The sequence below is a fragment of the Podarcis erhardii genome, assembly GCF_964252035.2.
Source record: "Podarcis erhardii genome assembly, chromosome: 6".
NCBI lineage: Eukaryota > Metazoa > Chordata > Lepidosauria > Squamata > Lacertidae > Podarcis > Podarcis erhardii.
Genome location: NC_138510.1, coordinates 39,346,216 through 39,365,592, shown reverse-complemented (window position 1 = coordinate 39,365,592; position 19,377 = coordinate 39,346,216). Strand labels below are relative to the sequence as shown.

Genomic DNA, 19,377 nt, shown 5'->3' with positions numbered 1-19,377 from the left:
AGCCCTAAGATCAGAGACACATGAAGGTCATTAATATCAATAAAACACAAAGTTGTAATAAGATATGCTCAGCCAAAACAAACTTTACCAACACTGTCTGATTTTTCTAGGATTCCCTTTGCAATTCTTCCCAACTAGCTCCCTCTTCATCTGATGAATTATTTAATTTAATACATTTATCTCCTTCCTTTCCTCCAAGGAGCTCAAGGTGGTCTTCATGGTTCTTCTCCTTATAACAACCTCATAAGGTAGGCTGGTTGACTAGTCCTAGTCCAAGATGATAACCTTTCCAGTTTTTCTATAACAAAGATAAAATCAACTAGCACAACAGCCCTGAGATCTAGTTTTCTAACTTACCTGGGGCACCTCCCTCTGCCCACAGTTTTCAGACTGATTACCCACAACAGAGTATGTGATTTCATTTAGAAAGGTGATAAGAGATGCCTCCCCCCCCCTTTTCAACTTTTTTTTTTACATGATTGTCAACTGCCCTGTAAAATCAGATTGATATACAGAGAGTGTTCCCCCCCTCCCAATGAACAAAGTAATAATCCAAAGTAGAAACATTACAGGCTGGTAAATCACCTTTTTTTAAGCTCCTATCATGGTGACTGATATATTAAATTTGAAATTCTCCCTTGCATAAAGAGAGAGGAAGGAAATGCCTAAATCATGGGTAGGCAAACTAAGGCCCGGGGGCTGGATCCGGCCCAATCGCCTTCTCAATCCGGCCCTCGGAAGGTCCAGGAATCAGCATGTTTTTATATGAGTAGAATGTGTGCTTTTATTTAAAACACATCTCTGGATTATTTGTGGGCCATATGAATTCATTCTTCTTCTTTTTTCAAAATATAGTCCGGTCCCCCACAAGGTCTGAGGGACGGTGGACCGGCCCCCTGGCCTAAATGGTAGTTGTATCTGGTGTTCTGGAGTGGAGATTAGCCACCACTAAGCAGCAACCAAGGTGATCAGGGTCCACTTCACAGAACAGAGGAATCTTGTCTTTTACAAGGTCAGAGTGTTTGTCTGGCTTGCCCAGTACTGTCCACTCTGGCCAGCAACAGTTCTCCAAGGTCTCAGGCAGAAAGGTCTACCTGATCTCTTAAAGAACAACACATACTCTGCTCCTGAACTATGAATCCTCCCCCTCGGTGGTACTTAGTGACTGTGTTGTCTTACTACCCTTGCCTCACCAGCTGCCATTACTAAAAGCACACAGAGCTTTCAGCCCAACAACGGAGCTGCTGCTGTCCCACTTAACACTTGGATGTTCAATTCGCTTCCATGTGATGGATTGGTTGGAGAATCCATGTGATGGATTGGTTGGAGAAAAGAGTAAGGCAGGTCAATCTGTAAGTGTACCAGTAAGGCTGGCAAGTTTGCAATGAACCAATGCAGCTGACCCACTTCTCTGAGGTGAGTCCACTCACTCTGGGATAGATTGCCCACTATGTATGAATGTGACTAAGGATGCCCTTAGTGCACCACTTCCCACCCTACAGAATGTTGATAGTTCCGCTGTCTTATCTACTGCACAGTATCAAAAACCAGAAGGTATGTAAAGCACGATGCACCAGTAAAGCTAAAACCATTACAGAGTAAGAATAGCCAGGTTCTGGGACGCATCAACTAATCCTCTGTGATGACTCTTTGTCAACCCAATCCCTCTTGTTGGATGGCTGGCAATTTTAGTGGAATAGGAAAACGAAGCAACTTCAGATCAGGCACGCATGATGGAGAATTCTGTTACGTAATAATAGTATTAAACAGCACTACAAATAATATCATCTTTTAAACGCCTTGAAGGATTAGTTTCAGTATATGTTTGGGATAAATTAACCAGAGATTTAATCTAAATTCCCAGCAAATGTTTGCATACCTCTGGAACACAGGAGGCATAAACACAAAAACCCATTCCCTCTCTTTTTTCTACTCTGTGACTGCAGTAAAGCCAAACACCATATATAGATCTACTCTGCATCAGAATCGTAGATGTTTAAAAGGCCTCCACTACATAAATGCCATCGGGGATTAAACCAACCCGGAAAGAGCATTCCTTTAGTAATCCTACATAATTAATGGGACACAATTCTACTTGGTATATTAAACAGCTAACATGCAAGCACAAGCTGCTTGCTTTAAGTGCCTTTAAAGCTAGGCCTTCCCCAGCCACTAATGCAGTACAACACACTCACCACCCACTGTCTACTCATCTAGGGTATCTTTGCAATATGTTATCCTGGAATGTGGGGTTCAAAGCTATTGGGGGTGGGAATCGTTTATATAGTGGGTTAGGCCAATAGCTCACAGAGTACAATGCTGCTAGTAGTCTATTGGAGTCTGTACTAAATGCAGTACTGGAAGCAAAGGAAGCAATTATAGAGTGATAAACCATTTCCTGCCCTGGATTTCAAGCAGCCAGGTACTACACATGAATACTGAGAAGTGTCTTACCACCTTCAACAAGGCCTATTCACAGATAAATATGCATAGGATTGCGGCCTAATTAACACTTACTTATGAGTAAACATGAATACATAATTATATGGGAACAAGACCCATTGATCATGGTAGAACTTACTCCTTACTATTTATTAATATATTCTTATCTTGCCTTTCCTCCAAGTTGCTCAAGGTGGTGCAAATGGTTCTTCTATCCCAATTTTATCCTCTCAATAAACAATCCTATGAAGTAAGTTAGGCTGAGAGATGGTGACCAGCCCAAGGTTATCCAGTGGCCTCCCAGGTTTGGAGTAAATGTGCATGGGATTGCCCTGCCCTGAATGGCCAGTTTATAATTTTATCATTTGTCAGTATGAGATTGCTCCCATGTACCACTTGTCTGAAATGCTTAACTAATTTTTAATTAATTTTTATAATGAAATGTTTTTAGAATGTTGGATTATTTGATTGTTTGATTATTTGATTGTTGTTAGCCGCCCTGAGCCCAGCTTCAGCTGGGGAGGGCGGGATATAAATAAAATTTATTATTATTATTATTATTATTATTATTATTATTATTATTATTTGTTAAATTCCACCCTTGGATGAGAACCTAGGTGACCACAGTTCAAATACCCACCCAGCCATAAAGCCATGCTGGGTGAGCTTGAAGCAGTGGCCATACTTCAGCCTAACTTGCTGGTTGCTGTGAGAATAAAATGGGGAAGGGAGAGAATCATGCATGCCACCCTGAGCTCTTCGGCAGAATGGTGGGCTATTTTGTTCATATAATATAATAAAAATGTTGCCCCACTGGTATATTGTACTATGTTGCATTTTTATGCACAGGTACCAGGCTGCTTTCTGTCCATTCAAAATGAAAACTGGTACCTGCCCAGGACAGGTCAAAATCACCAGCTTTGTTAGCATTCAATGGAAAGGAATGGATCAATGTATTTGGAGACTGCTGACACTAATTTAGCAATGAGCTTTGACATGGATATATGGAATGGAAAGTCCAACTTAATCACTGACTCCAAAGTTCCACAAAACAAGGCTTTTCTTTAAGGGCAAAAGGAATTTGGAATATTTCTTTGCCTCAGGCAAGTAGCCTTTCCTCTGTGATGCAAACAGGAAGGAATGTTATCTAATGAAGTCAATCTATCACACAAAGGTCAGTAAGAAGGGTGGAAGGTGAGAGGCAAGACTACATTCAGAAAAGCAAAGCTTACCTCAGGCTATGGGCTGCCCAAGAGGCTACCACTGCCAGTTAACCCGCTCCCTTCTCAACAGATAGAAGAGATATTGTCCAGTCCAAGCAGGACTTTTACTAGCAAACAGTAGGAGTGCTATCAAGAGTGCCTGCTCACCAGGCTTTGGTAAACATAGATAGTATTCCAAAAGAGATTAAAGATCAGTTCTCAGTGAAAATCTGTGGCCATGAATAAATGCATGAATCTCAAATACAGTGCAACACATTAATTCTTGGTAGTGGCATAACTGTGAAACTACCCAAGTGTGATTTTAATATTGAATACCTTAAAACACCAGGTGTTTTGCACACTGTGCCAAATTCTTTCAGACTTAAAAGCCAGCTAACTGATGTCAATGCACAGGTTTGCACTATTTCCCTCCTCCATTTACTACTGGAGCTTCCTACTGTAGCAAATATCCCCCTTTTCCTCCAGGACATCCAACCACACTCATTGAGGAAGTCAGCCAGCCAGCCAGCCACACTGCACAGCCCACCTTAGTATTATACAATTCCTTCCACTGCTGTCTGAAGCACCACACATGCTTAGGCTATGGGAGATGAGAAGCATGACACTGTGTTCCTGACAACTTCTGAAGGTAGAACCAGCTTGATAGGACATGACACTTATCAGTGCTGTGATGGGTCAATAAGCACTCTTCAATGACTACAGTCAGCAAGGAGACAACTAGAGAAGGTACAGGGAGGTGGAGCTGCCACAATGAACTGAGCAAACATGACACATGAATCCTGTCCCACTAAGATCTTTGATCACAATAACCTTCAGGGTGACTTGAGAAGAGCAGAATCCAATCCCATGAACATTTATATTCCAGAAGTCTATGTTGACAGTGAGAAAAAAGCCAGCAAGAGAACGTAAATGATGGGCTACAGTTAAAATCCAAATCTACTACAGTTAAAATCCATGTTCACTGCTCTGCCCTACCATCACTAAACAGACACTCTGGAAAGGATGCCCTTTCACTCGCTCTAACTGAAGACAGTTTTTGGACAGTTTCTTGCTTCCTAAGTAAAGAATCACATTTCTATGTAAAAGAACACATTTCTTCAAGAAACAAGTGCAAACAATTTTGGATGCCTTGCGTATTGTCTAAGGCAATCCTTATGAACTGAACATCTAAACATCCAGATGTGCCTCTTACAGCTACATGGAACTGTGGGAGAAAGTGGTTATTAAGCAGACCACGCAGTCTCAGGTATACTGAATTGCATCCCCCCAGGAGAATGATAAAATCTACTTTTTTCCCTTTGTAAAGCAACGAGAACCCCACAAGAATCTGTGCATGTGTGAGAGTCTTTACATTTCTAGTGGCTTTTGTATCTCTGTAGTGCTTTTAATGGCTGGGCTTTGACTTTAGAGCATAACTGACAGCAAATAAAAATTACACTTACCTGTCTGATGGTTTCAAGTGTACCCTTTTTATTTTCAAATTACATTTATACTTATCAGTAAACCGGCCTCTACAACTATTGGAAGCCAGCTATACTCTCCAGCAAAAGACAGAGAAAAGAAGAGATATGGTCTGGGCTCCCCAGAGCCAAAAGAACAAACTTACTTTCTTCAGCTTGCCACTCTTGGTGCCCACAAACACCACACTGTAGCCATTGTAGACATATGAAGTGACAGAAGTCATCCGATCGCGGCTGGATGTGTAAAGAGTCACCCCTTCTACTGGTATGGAACCTCCCAGTGGCTGGTTAATGTCCAACCCACAGAAGTTGTCATCTATTGGGACTGGCTGAAAGGGAGAAGGCATTTTGGTGAGTGTGGATGACAGGCAAGAAAGTGGAGACAAAGCAACCTTCAAAAGGCTAAGCCTCCCTAAGCAACACCTGACAACATCTAGCGTATAACAAATCTTTGTTCAGCTGGGCCCAAGGCAGCATTCCAAAATCTGAGACCAGATCCTTTTTAGATCTCTTATAAGACTTGCCCAGAAGATTCAGTTCATGGTGGCATCCTCAGAACATGTTTTACAAAACCCTTTGCAGAAGTGTACTCGTGTACATGTGCATATGCATATGCACACAACTGCATATATCATTTCCATTGGTGTCTCAATTACATTTTGCAGACTTTGGACCTAAGGAACAAAGATTCCTTATACTGAGTCAGACCATTGGCCTGTTTAGCTAAGCATTGTCTACAGTGGCTGGCATAGCTCTCCAGAATTTCAGAGAGCAAATATCCCCAGCCCTAAACCAATGCAGATGCTCTACCTCTGAGCTATAGCTTTTCCCCAAGAAAAGGATTGATCTCTCACATTCCTCTGTGTTTCATAATTTCCCTACCTTCATTGAGAAGAGGAGGCCTTGCACACACCTTGAAACATCATAAGCACAGGGGTGAGAACCTGTGGTTCTCGAGATGTTGAAAGACTACAACTCCCATGTTCCCTGAACATTGGCTATGTTGACAGGAGCTGATGGGAGATATAATCCAACAACACCTGGAAGTTCCCCACAGGTTCCCCACCCTAGCTCTAAACTGACCCTCAAAGCTTTGTTGTCTTTTCACTAGCTGCTAGTGTACATAGACCTAAGCAAAATGCTATTCAAAGTCCTTAGGATGCATTGCTTCCTGAAATGCACCCCACCCTCATTCCCCTATTCCATCACCTGTTAGCATTTTTGCTTCCACAGTTCAGCAGACCCAGGAAGCCAGCCAAGCAGAGAGCTAACTCCTTAGCCATTTTATCAGCCCTGAATTGAATTTAGTACCATTCTTAGTACACTGGACTTTCCTCATTCAGACACAGAGCTCTTCATTCTGCTCTTCCTCTGCAAATGACATGGCAGAGGGGTGATGGCTGAAATTGGCTATATCATTTTCCCCACTTGTCAAAAGAAAGAAAAAGATTCAGCTGTTAGTAGTATAGGATCAAAAACAGCCAGAGAAAGTACAGGTTTGGTTCCTTCTCTCATGCAGTCATCTCCACACAATCCAGCTTTAATGACAAGAATTAACAGTTTGCTTTTAAGAGAGCTTTCCCACAAAGTACCTGGTGAACTGCAATCAGCTCCAGGAGGCCAAGCACTTTTGGGAACCCTTACATTTTTGGGATCGGGGCCGGGGCTCCCCATGCCTAAAAACCACAGAAGCGCCTTCTCTTCCTCCTTTCATGGAGGGGAAGGAGGGTCGAAACAGCCTCCCACCAGTGGTGGTGCCAGGAGGAGCCACCAGTCAGTGAACAGTGCAGCTGCTGCATCTGGCTCCTCCCCTGGCTCCTCCCAACATCCTGACACCACATGTACAATGTCGGGATGTCGCTTGTGCAACATTGCGCCCCCTTCCCCATCGGCCTCATAAGCTGGCACTTCTGTCTATCATTTCCCTTCCCCCATATAAATCAGGAGCATGGCTCATTCCAAGGGCCACACTGCTTTCTGGGCAATCTTTTTTTGGTTGGGGGAGGCACATGTCAGTAAATAGGCAAATGTGAATAGAACAACCGGTGTAAATCTTACCTCTATATAGTACCCTTGTATCTACACAGAGTCACAAATCTCTTACTATTCCCTATCCAGGCAAGCAAGAAGCATTATGAGAATTCAATGACACTTTCCAGCCAGGCAAAAATGCTAAAGCGTTGGTTCAAAACAGTGGTGGTGAGAGCAATGGCCTGGGGAGGGTCCTAAGGGCCAGACAGAGCAGCTTGAAGGGCTGCAACTTGCCCTCCAGGTTTGAGGTTCCTTACCTCTGCAATAAATGTTAAATAAAAACTTTGAGCATTTTTGAAAACGAAGATCCTGAATAACAAGTGAATGCTACATAGCATCTTCTGTCTATGATGAGTGTGACCAAACAGGGTGACTATCTAGCTGCAGTGAAATTAAGGAACCTTGTCTTAAAAATGTTTTAATTACCCTGGCACAATTAGCTGCATGAATGTATACATTAAATGGAATGTCTCTTAACACCCCAGTTTCTTTTATTTGCCATAATAAGCTAGAGAATAAATTGATTTTTCTCTGTCTTGGATCTTCTGCACTTATCCAAGTGGGCCAGCTACATTAATCAATATCCAAGAAGACCAAAATGTGCAACTGAAATTGGCCATTAATCTTTCAGGCTTGTTTGCATGAAACCTTCCTGCTCAGGGAGGAAGGGTACTTCTTTGCTGCACTTTCAGGTTTGGCTTCAGACCAGATTTCAAGAAGAAATGGAATCTACCAAATCAGCTACATCTTCGTCTTGCCCTCCATTACTATAACAGAAGAACAACTCTTGGCCATAAAAGAATTTGCCTTTCCATTGTGATTAATGAATGGATTCTATTTCTCAGTTTGATACTTGGGGAGCAATGGCAGAAATAACTCGATAATACCTCTGCTTTATGCAGGAATGCTGATAAATGGCAAATGTTTTTTAAAAAGATTTTCCATAACTAGTTATCCCTCCCAATGGCCTGCTGAGGCTGATACATCATTACTGGTGTTCTTATTTTCCATACGAATATGAGAAAACAGAACTTGCTCAAGGTCGTAGAGGAAGCCTATGATTTGAACCTACTTGAACCAAAATAATCATTATATATATATTTTAATGTTGTATTTTAATCTTGTTTTTAAGTTGTATTCATTCAACTTGTTTTTATTATTGCCCTGAGCCCGGCCTTGGCTGGGGAGGGCGGGGTATAAATAAATAAATAAATAAATAAATAAATAATAATGAATTATTATTATTAATAATAATAATAATTAGAAGGCAACAATTCTTCAAGAGATGTTCTCCAAGTTCCTATGAAGGAAAACAGAAACCAGTTTTTTACACTCGAGAATTTCTGTTGCTACTCAATATTGCTCACTACAATATTTTCTATATCTTCTTCTGCAGGAAATCTAGGTGAAATACTGTGAACATTCTTACCGCCTTGGTACACTGAACATCTTTCCCAAGCAGCCAGTTGAGTTCCAAGTTGCCTTCCCCTTGGTAGCAAGACTGTAAGCGCTCCTTAATTTGGGCATTGATAGCACGGATGGGAAAGATGCAAAGAGCTGAGTCATCAGGGGGCTGGTGATACTGCTTTTGTCCCTTGGAGAAAATGGCAAAAAGGACATCATCCTGGGCAGTGATATTGAGGGACCTGGCCAGCACCTCCCCGGGCTTGGAAAGGTAGGCTGCCTGTAGGAGGTGATATTCCACATCACCTTTGACACAACCAAATGGCAGAGAAACATAGGAGTGGAACTTGGGGTCATCCTTGCAGAGACGCACAATTCGAGATGTGTAGAAGAGATCGCTAGCTGAGTTGATGGAGACACCCTCAGGAGTCTCTGGCTGGACAGTCAGAAAATAGACAAAGTTGCCGCTGGAAAATCCATAGATATAAAAGATGTCAAAATGTGAGACCAAGGCCAGTGTGTCTGAAGGAATTTTTATGAGTGATGAAACAAAGTCACTGTGAAGTTCATAATCCAACATAGCTGATGACTCTGGGTCACGTGGCAGCTTCCGGCTGGAGAGAGTGGGGAAGTAATCCTGCTTGCCATCTACTGCTGTACCAATGAAAAGCTTCCCATCCTCACCCTCAGAGCGAACTATAACTCCATACATAGTGCCAGTTTTGTTAACACTGGAAAGATAGTGCTCCTTCTTGTGAGATGGTTCCACCAGGATGAAGAGATCATCCAATCGCAGCAGCTTGCAGACTCCTTGGTAGAGGCTCCCACAGGCCAATAGCCTATTTTCTGTGTAATCAATTATCAGCAGCTTGTTCACATTGTTAGTCAGTGTTAAGATCTCAGTGCAGGGCTGCACTATGAGTGGTGGGTAGCAGGATTTGTTGTCCTCCTCTGGTCCTGTCTTGTGAGCAACCAAGATGGTCAAGTTTCCAGACAGCTTGTAAACCCGATTGATGGCTCCCACATAGACTGCTCCAGTGGCCTGATGGACAGTCAGATGGTTGAAAGTCCAATCACGGTTCTCAGAGTGGAAGGTATTATAGACGGGAGTGCTAGTGGCATTCCATGAAAATAAAACCAGGCAAAGAAACACCAAGGCCACCGATGAGTCTTCGGAGTCCCATATCCGAGGCCAGATCTTTCTCTGTTCCATCCTGTGGTGGAGAGTGAGGAGGAAAGGGAGTGTGAACCTCAAAACTCCCTGTGTGTCTCTCTTGCCACAGCAGTGTTTCTCACATGATTCTACAGAAAGAAAGAAAAAAAAAAGGGGGGGAGATTAGACCTAAAATATCATGTAGAAAGAATTTAAACCCTCCTCTACCCACTCACTAAAACTCCTTGAGATCAAAAGAGGACATCTCTAAACCCATGAACAGTGTTCCCATTTGGGTAAACACTGCAGGCTTTAGCACTCTGTTCCGCCTCTGTGCATTAATTGTTACGCAGTTTAACTGCTCATAATATGCTCTGAGTCATGAGTTCATTCAGCTGCAGGAGGGAATAATCAATCTCAGCCCAAAGACAAGTATTTTGCAGACAGTTCACCTACCCAGGCATCAGATCTAAGAACCTTGGCTGGGAGGGGGGCTTATGACAAGGTGTTGAATTGACAGGTGAATAAGAAGGGTTTCCTCTCTGTGAAATCCATGAGGGTTACAATGTAATTAAAGAGAAAGAAATATCAGGAAGAGATGGCTTACATGTCTGCAGCACCTCCTGTTTGTTTCTACATTCCTCACATGCACAGGCATTGTGGTGCCTTAGGCTGTGTCTGCACCTTCTGTAATTGGCAAGCCCACAGAGGGCTGGCTCCATGCCTGCTTGCATAATCTGCATCAAGTGGCCTCAGCCACTCACCAGTATGCAACCATGCTGGGAATTTTGACCCCTCGCTGAAGACAAAGAGTCCCAGGAGACCTGAATTCAACTTACTGCAGTGTGAGCTTTCATTTATAACCTTAGTGAATGCCTGATGGTTCACTTCATAGATACCACTGGGGTCTGCTCTGAGGTGGAAAGTGATGTTTATGGGGAATATCTGCTTTGTAAGGTACAATGTGTTGCCATGTCTCTCCTTTTGCATGGAGGGGCAGCAGGGAAAAGTGCAGACAGAGCCTTGGGCTATTAGAAAGCGATACCAGAGCATTTTCATGTCTGTTCATTGTGCAAGGCAAGAAGCGAGGAGAGAACTGTCTTGATCAAGAAGACTGGTGCAAAATTATTATTTGGCATACCATTTTCTGCAGAAGAAGAAGTGCAAAGTTTGCACATCTATTGAAAATGTCTAGTTAGTAAGAGCATGGATTGAACAAGCCATGCATCTGAGCACCATACTGTATTTCTTTAGATACTAGGTTCAGCTGAAGTAAAGTTAACTAGAAGATAACCATGTAACTTTTACGCTCCCCATGGCTGCCGCTACATATTTTCTTTGGCCTTCTCCCACACAGGCAAATCATACAGACATTATATAGTGAAGCTGCTTCTTTCAAGACATAGCATTGGTTGACACAGCTTGGTACTATCTACTCTTCCTGGAACTAGCTTTTCAGGTTATCAGGTGGGCATCTTTCCTTGCCATCCTGCCAGGGCTCTTTCAATTGGAGATGCTTGGAACTGAATATGAGACCTTTCACATTCCGCTCCTTTCCCATAAATGGGCCACGTGGAAAGAAGCATTGAAGTTGCCTCTCAACAAAACCAAAGCCTTTCCCCTCTTACCATCCTCATTCTTTTCTTTCCTCTCTCCCACTTTACTGCCCCACCTTTGATAATACCTGTGCTTAAACTGAAAGCAGTTGCAGATTGTGTCCGGTTGCTATCTGACATTCCCTGACCATCCCATTCACTGCCTAGGCCAGGTGAAATGTCCATCTAGAACGAGGATGAAGTATTTTGTCACTATGCATCACTGGGGCACCCCTTTCAGGGCTTCATCCAATTATTCCATATGATATATGCTGTATTTGTGATGTTCTATTATGTTCTATCACATTATTGTTATTTATTGTTTGTAAGCCGCTTTGGGATTCATTTGAACGAAAAGCAGCATAGAAATATAACCAATCAAATCTAGTCCAATAGTTGAGCTGACACCACTGGTGTGTGTGTGTTTTAAGCTCCTCAATATACTCCCCTGTTCTTACTTGCTTTTTCTGTCTTTAATGCTTCAGAAACATAAGACTGAATAACACTGAACCAGGCAAGTCAGGGAGCTTAAATCAAATGTTGGGGATGAACTTCTGAGAGATACTGAAGGAGCCTCTGTAAAAAGAAAGGTTTTCCTGCCGCTAGTCAGATATGAGTGAAGTGCTTTGTTTGAAAGCTATTTGCTCCTCTTGTAAACAGTATCCTAGGGTTTCTGTCAGTGACAACCTGCATAGCATTGAACACTGCGCTGAAGCCTTGTGGAATCTCCCAATTCTGCCACCTCCTCTCTTTTCAGCTAGCTGACACTCACCCTGACTAGGAGCAGCTCAACCCCTGCTCTTTGTTATCACAGCAGGGCTGCCTTTGATTGGTTCTGGCAGGCAGCAGCTGTACGCTCTTTTCAATACCGGCTTCTGTCCCTTTTTTGATCTGTACGCTGCCCATCAGCTGTGCATAGTACCTGTCTGAAAGAACATTCATTGCAAGGGGGTCGAGTTCAGCAGCTGCAATTCTCCTTTCCAACAAAAGCACTCAATGGACTCAGACAAGGCAAAGTGCTGTTTACACAAAGTCTGCAATTGCTGTGGCTCTCATTCAAGTAGTTTTGGACATCCACTTACCACACTGAAGCCCTTGGATTTTGGTGTACACAGTGCTCAAAGCATCTATTTCAGGTAACCTAAAGGAGGAGCCATGCTATATGTTGTGATTGAAAACATCAGTATTATGCCAGTGTTTGTGCAGCAGATATGTGATGGATGGAAGTACCGGTAATACATTCATCTTTTAGCACACATATTGATGCATATTGGAAAGGGGGGGGGGGCTAATCAGATTTTTGGAACATGAGCATTTAAAGATGCATATACACCAAGGATGAGGAACCTTTTTTTCTATTGTGGATCCACAGGGAAATTCAACCTAGGGTTGGAGATGATGGTTGGTGAACCCTCCCTTCTCTCTTTCTTTTGGCCATCTCCTGCTCTGAATCAAGATTCTTCATTAATAGGGATGTGTTTTGGATTTGGACAAATCCCCAAAGGGTTCGTCCACACTTCTCTTTGTCCAGTGCCTAGAAAGCACGGGTCTGAGTGGCTTTCTGGTTTTCCTGCACTTTCCAGGCATGGGTCTGAATGGTTTTGCATTTGCCCTGCAGCTTTTTCCTGGAAAACATGCTCTTTACTGCTGAATTGGAACAAATGGCAATCTATGGAAAGCCAATCATCATTTGTTCCGATTCAGTGGTAAAGAGTGGGGTTTCCTGCAAGAAAGCGGCAGAGCAAATGGAAGTGTGGGTGATTCCAAAGCAGAGGATTTTTTTGGAACAGATTCAGCACTTGTCTGAGCTGAAGAACAATCTCTTCAAAATGCCCAAACTGAAGGGAGGAGCTCCATACTAATCTGGGGGCATTTCTCTGCAAGCTTGCCATACAAAGAAAACATCAGAATAGGGAGCGTAGGAGGTATTTTGTGACTACAGGTTTAGCTCCTAATCAGAGGGACTGATTTCATCAGAGCTGCCCAATCACAGTGCTTTGGAAGAAAAGATGTTGAAGTAATTTATTCCATTGTTCTTGTATGCTTTGTGTATTTTGTGAGCTCTGCTAGTGGCGCTTGCTTTGAAAATACTGCCTATGCAAGTCCTTCTGCCTCTGCTGCATGCCCACACATCTACTCCCATCAAATCAGTTTTAGGATAGTTTCAGCCTGGTAACAAACTTTTTGCCAGTGTTTGCCAAGTAATGCTTAAATCCAGATGCTGCAAATCATTGGCTTGTTTGAAACAGGCTGGTGGTGGGGATACACTATGTCTGCTACCTTCATTGTAGAGCTTTCATCATATGCTGAAGATGGGTCTCTTTACCAGGGTGCCTTTGTAATTGATTTTTAAAATTATCCTTTGGGAGGAAAAGCAGGGCATAAATTTAATTAATAAATAAGTAATATCAGATTTTTATATTGTTGCAACCTGTCCCAGAAACATATGGCGATATGTGGGTAAGAAAATAAGAACGGTAGTAATAGTAATACACTTTTCAATCAGCAATGATGTACCTAGATGGTTGTATGAGTTAACATATGGCAACAGAACTAACACTGTGTGGACTGAAATAAGCAAGCTGTTTGGCAAAGGGCTGGAGTAGGACCTTTAAGAGATCCTTTCTGCTGCCCACCTGCCTCTCCTTCCCTTTCATTCAAACACAGGCAACTGTCAAGTAGAATTAGGAGTCATAAGGTTGGGATTTCCTTAGGAAATAGGAGGCTTGCCTTAGAAAAGCACTGGTTATGTGATGCAGGCTTACATCAGAGAGCCTTTTATCCACCCTTCCGGGATATGAAGTTATTACTAGCCAGCTGTCTCTGTGTGTTTTCCTTCTCTGAAATAACCACCCCCTTCCTCAAGCTACACCATGAGGATGAAAAAAGAGAGAGACAAAATGCTTTATGCTTCATAATCCCCTTTTCACCTAAGAACTCCCTAATTACCTGAAACACTGTGGAATACAGCTACACAATGCTATTTACAGGATGATTTCTGCTAAGTGAGAACCAGAACTTCTTTTAACTTAATCCTGTGAAAACGCTTTAACCAAACTGCTCCAAAAAGCTTGTTATCCAAGTGCCAGTTCCAATACAATCTGAGGGCTCCTTTTTTAATGGAATAAAGTAAGTTCTGGCTACACTGAATTGTATGGACAGAGAGCATAAGAAATGAGAAGCTTTTGTTCTATAATTATTGCCACCATAAACCCAGGAGTCCTCAATACATGTAATATTTCATCCAAACAAAGCAGTTCTTTTTTTCTCCCCCATTGTCCCCCCTTTTTTAGTAAATTACCCAGAATTATCTCTCCTCAGATTCTAAATCCTATGTGCAGTGTATTTTACAGGTGAGGAAATACTTGCTAAGAATATATACATATACATACTAAAAGTTCTCTTAGTGCCATCAGTTACAGTATATAAATATCTCTGTTTTTATTGAATTTAAATCCACACACAACAGGAAGGTATCACCATGTTTGGAGGTACCTCCAGGATTGCAGAAGTACATAAAATGGGAGGGGGGAATCCTAAGGTACAATAACTCCAGAACAGCCTAATTACGACTGAGTGTGCTTAGTGGCCCTGACATGCTTACTGATTGCTCTAGAGAAATTGAAAACCAGTAGCAGACCCTCCAAGTAGCCCTATTTTCCAGGGATGTGCCTGATTTAGAGAAGCCATCCTAGTTTCTGATTTGATCCCGGAATGTCCCGCTTTTCCTTAGGATGTCCCTATTTTCATTGGAGAAATGTTGGAGGGTATGGAGTTATCCAACCCCCAAGCTGTCCGAAGGCAACCCTGTTTTATTATGTTTTCATATATGTTAGAAGCTGCCCAGAGTGGCTTGGACAACCCAGTAAGAGGTGTGGGGGTATAAATAGTAAAATTATCATTCTGGAATGGGACACCCCTAATTTCATTGGAAAAATGTTGGAGGGTATGCAGTAGACAGGGGGAATATAGAGGGCATGCCTGGTTGGACTGGAACCCTGGACAGGAGCATCCCATTCTGTCATATTTTGCTGCATGTCAAACTGTTGGATTCCATAAAATATGCTTTTCTGTTTCAGGAGCCAAAAATAGCATTTAAACTTCAAAGGAGGAGCACAATTTTTGCTGCTGTAACTCAGGCAGCCCTGGTTCTTCTTTTCTGAGGGTGGGAGAGCCAGTCAACAGGCATGTGGTGGTACAAAGGGAGAGGAACGTTGGTGCCGATTCAAAAATACAACAGGCCTTTCTCCTCTTGCAGAAAATCTCTAACTATTCACTAAAATGGAACATTATTCTTAGAATCATAGAATCATAGACTTATAGAACTGTAGTCATCTAGTCTAACCCCCTGAAATGCAGGAATCACAGTTAAATCTCACCAGAGAGCTCTGCTCATCCAGCTTTCTATAGCCAACAGGGGACAAGCAGATATCTTTGGAACCACAAAATCAAGACATGAAAATGATGACCATCCCTATCATTTGTGTCCATTATCTGGTGCTTAGAGGTATACTGGGGCTGTATATGGATGTTCCATTTAGCTGTCATCCTCAATAGTCCTTACAAAGGAACATAAGATGGATCAGGGCAAAGGCCTATCTAACCCAGCATCCAGTTTCCTACAACGGCCAACCAGATGCCTCTGGGAAGCCTATAAGCAGGACATGAGGACAATAACTCTGTCTCGAGCAACTGATATTAAGAAGCCTCTGATACTGGAGAAAATAACTATTATTACTAATAGCTATTGATAGACTTATCCCTTCATTACTTCCAGTAGATCTTGTGGAAGCAAATGCTGTAGTTTATCTGTGTGCTGTGTGAATTACTTGTTCTCAGCTTCACTGAATGATCTTGGGTTCTAGTATTATGAGAAAGCTAATCTGCCATGAGTTAGACATCTAATTTCTTTGTTTTTTCAAAAAAAGGATTTAAGTTAGTCATTGTAGCTGTGAATCCCATAAATTAATTAGGCATACTGATATGACATTAAAACGTGAAAAGACTCTGAGAAGACCCCACCTATGTTTTAAGTCCTTGCATATTCAGGCAAAGAGCTCCCAAATTCTAACGTTATATAGAAGAAGGGGGGAGTGTATATTCATTGTCCATACACTGATAACCCTCTTTTACATTCAGTTACCTTGTTTTCTAGATTAAAAGCCATAAAGGCTTTATCCTTCTTTCTAAGAAATACACTGTATATTTTCTAGCTGTAAGTTATGGTTTTTAATAATGTGGGATTTGAGCCTTTTGACCCTTCAGTTTAGATATTAAGCACAACAGAATGCCTGATACAGATGGGCTCCTTTAGAAGTGCACTAGTTACTTTATTTAGCCTCCTTAGAAAGATGGAGTGAGTCAACCCAACCGGAATCTGATTGCTCCCTGCAGAACCAAATAAGCCTCATTCAAACCTGTAGCTTTAAGCTGCCCCTCAGGCTAAAAACACAGCAGAGATGAACTGAAGGTACAATACAGGAAGCCACAATACAGGTTTTAGTGCTTCAAGATAAAAATTGCCTTCTGTAATAACCTGATTTTCATGACTTAGCAATTCTGATGCAAAGTAGGTTAAGAAGCAGTGTAAGGGAGAGACAGTCAACTTTGGGGAAGCAGCAAGTAAATTAGGTCATTTAAGGAAGTGGTAGTGAAGATGTGTGTTTCCTATTAGTCTGAGAACAAATAAAGTTGGAAGGATGGTATCACGGATTTGTCCAACTCTTCAAACGGCTGTCACCGAGGCCTAGTCCACACTGAGGTAAATAAACCTATATTTGGGTTGTATAATTTCAGGTTGTAGGTGTAGGCCTATATGACTTAAAGCACAAACAAAAATAACATTTCAGGAAGAAAGCTAGGCAAGAATATCTTGCCATCTCAGTGAGAACTAGCCATAGGGTTTCTGGACGCATGGGCAAAACCAGGGACAAGGAGGTTCTTGGGAAAGCTTTTGTGTCACCCCTACTGCAGGCTTACCTGGAGGCAGTGACATATGGCTGGGAGGCCACTATTTTAAATTTCCCACAATCCCTTGCAGTGATACTATGCCATGCACTTTGGGATTGTTGGCAGCTATCTGTACTGAGAGACAATGGAGTATGCCTCCAGGGGTGAAGTCAAACTGCTGTGTTAGCAGCACCAAAATGACTTCCCTGGAGTGCAAGCCTGGGCAGTGTGTATGGTGGAACTGGGCTACCCACTCTGACAACAAGACCTTAAAGATTTAAAATGGTGGCTTCCCAAACCCATCTGCCCAGTTCAGGAAGTCTAGGGCAGACATCATCATGGGCCTTGGCAGCTGACACCAGACCCGAGCAAACTCTGTACTAAAGTGTTAGAAGTTTGCATGGAAATGGAATATTAATACCCCCCCACTTGTTCCACCTGTCCTTTCTAACAAGACTTGAAGAGTAGAGAACTGGTGTAATGTTGTAGTGCTGGGAATGAAGAAATCGTTGATTCAAAAAAACCACCCACAAATTAAACCAGGCAACCCACCATTCACTCAGTCTCAATTTTTTTCTGCAATATGCAAATAATAAGTGACCCACCTTTGTGGTAAGTGTGCCTAAAATTGCCTTTTGAAATGCTTTAAATACTTTAAAGTTCTAGATGGATAGCTGAGTAATATTATCATATACTGTTTCCGTAGAGATTTAGTAGATTTCAGAAACTTCTTCTGGATTGCTTGGCTATGTAATTTAATCAAGCCTTTTCCCTTTCAGTTCACTCACTTTTAAATCAATATACCACTTTCTGAACTTACAAGGCTGAAATCCACAAGTGAGTATGATCAACTCAACTGCTGCTAAAAATATAAATACCACAATTTGCAGAATTCCTAAAGACATCACATTTTTCTAGCATGCTATCTGAAAACACTAGCTTAAGGAACCTGCATCTGAGCTCCAGGTTTCACAAAAATATACCGTATTTTTTGTCCTATAGGGTGCACTGGCCCATAGGACGCACCTCGTTTTTTGGGGTGGGGAATGAATAAAAAAAATCTATTCCCCCCCCCCAGCCGCGGCTGCTGCCCCAAGCCTTGCACACGCCTGCCCGAAGCACGGGGCACCCTCCGGAGGGCTCCACGTGCTTCGGGCTGCAGGCTGCCGCCCCAAGCCTCGCGCGCCCGGCAGGACCTCCCGCCAGGAGCGCAAGGCTTGCAGACACTCGCCTGAAGCACGGGGAGCCCTCCGGAGGGCTCCCTGTGCTTCGGGCAACAGGCTGCCACCCCAAGCCTTGCGCGCTTGGCGGGAGCTCCTGCCGGGCGCGCAAGGCTTGCAGACACTCGCCCGAAGCACGGGGAGCCCTCTGGAGGGCTCCGCGTGCTTCGGGCAGCAAGCTGCCACTCCAAGCCTTGCGCGCCCGTTGGGAGCTCCTGCCGGGCGCGCAAGGCTTGCAGACACTCGCCAGAAGCACGGGGAGCCCTCCGGAGGGCTCCCTGTGCTTCAGGCAACAGGCTGCCACCCCAAGCCTTGCGCGCTCGGCGGGAGCTCCTGCCGGGCGCGCAAGGCTTGCAGACACTCGCACGGGGAGCCCTCCGGAGGGCTCCGCATGCTTCGGGCGGCAGGCTGCTGCCCCAAGCCTCGCACGCCCGGCTGGAGCTCCTGCCGGGCGCGCAAGGCTTGCAGACACTCGTCGGGGCTGCAGGCTGCTGCCAGCAAGCCTTGTGAGCCCGCAAGAACTCCCGCCGGGCTTGCAAGGCTTGCGGATAGCTTCCTGAAGCCTGGAGAGCGAGAGGGGTCGGTGCGCACCGATGCCTCTCGCTCTCCAGGCTTCAGCGAAAGCCTGCATTCGCCCCATAGGATGCACACACTTTTCCCCTTCATTTTTGGAGGGGAAAAAGTGCGTCCTATGGGGCGAAAAATACGGTACATATTATCATTCCTTTGCATTTAGTTGAGTTGTTTTTTTAAAGCAGATGTTCTTGTCAGTTTTCACAAACATATATAAGCTGTGTAGTCCAGCAAAGAGATTCTCTCCTGCACTAGAATTAATTCTGCTTCTGTTATTAAATACTGTATGTCATAAAACGATGCCAGATGTAAAGGGCTCATGAAGTT

General features: G+C 43.3%; 1 protein-coding gene across 2 annotated transcripts in view; it reads right to left on the bottom strand.

The window, feature by feature from the left end:
* PLXNA2 (plexin A2) overlaps positions 1-19,377 on the bottom strand; it is a 418,876-nt gene that overhangs the window by 365,203 nt on the left and 34,296 nt on the right. For both annotated transcript variants that reach the window (XM_081864876.1, XM_081864877.1), the window contains exons 2-3: positions 8,586-9,862; positions 5,272-5,454 (exon numbers count right to left, since the gene is read on the bottom strand). In XM_081864876.1, coding sequence (XP_081721002.1) covers positions 5,272-5,454; positions 8,586-9,773 — 1,371 coding nt within the window. In that variant the 5' untranslated portion in view covers positions 9,774-9,862. The remainder of the gene's footprint in view (positions 1-5,271; positions 5,455-8,585; positions 9,863-19,377) is intronic.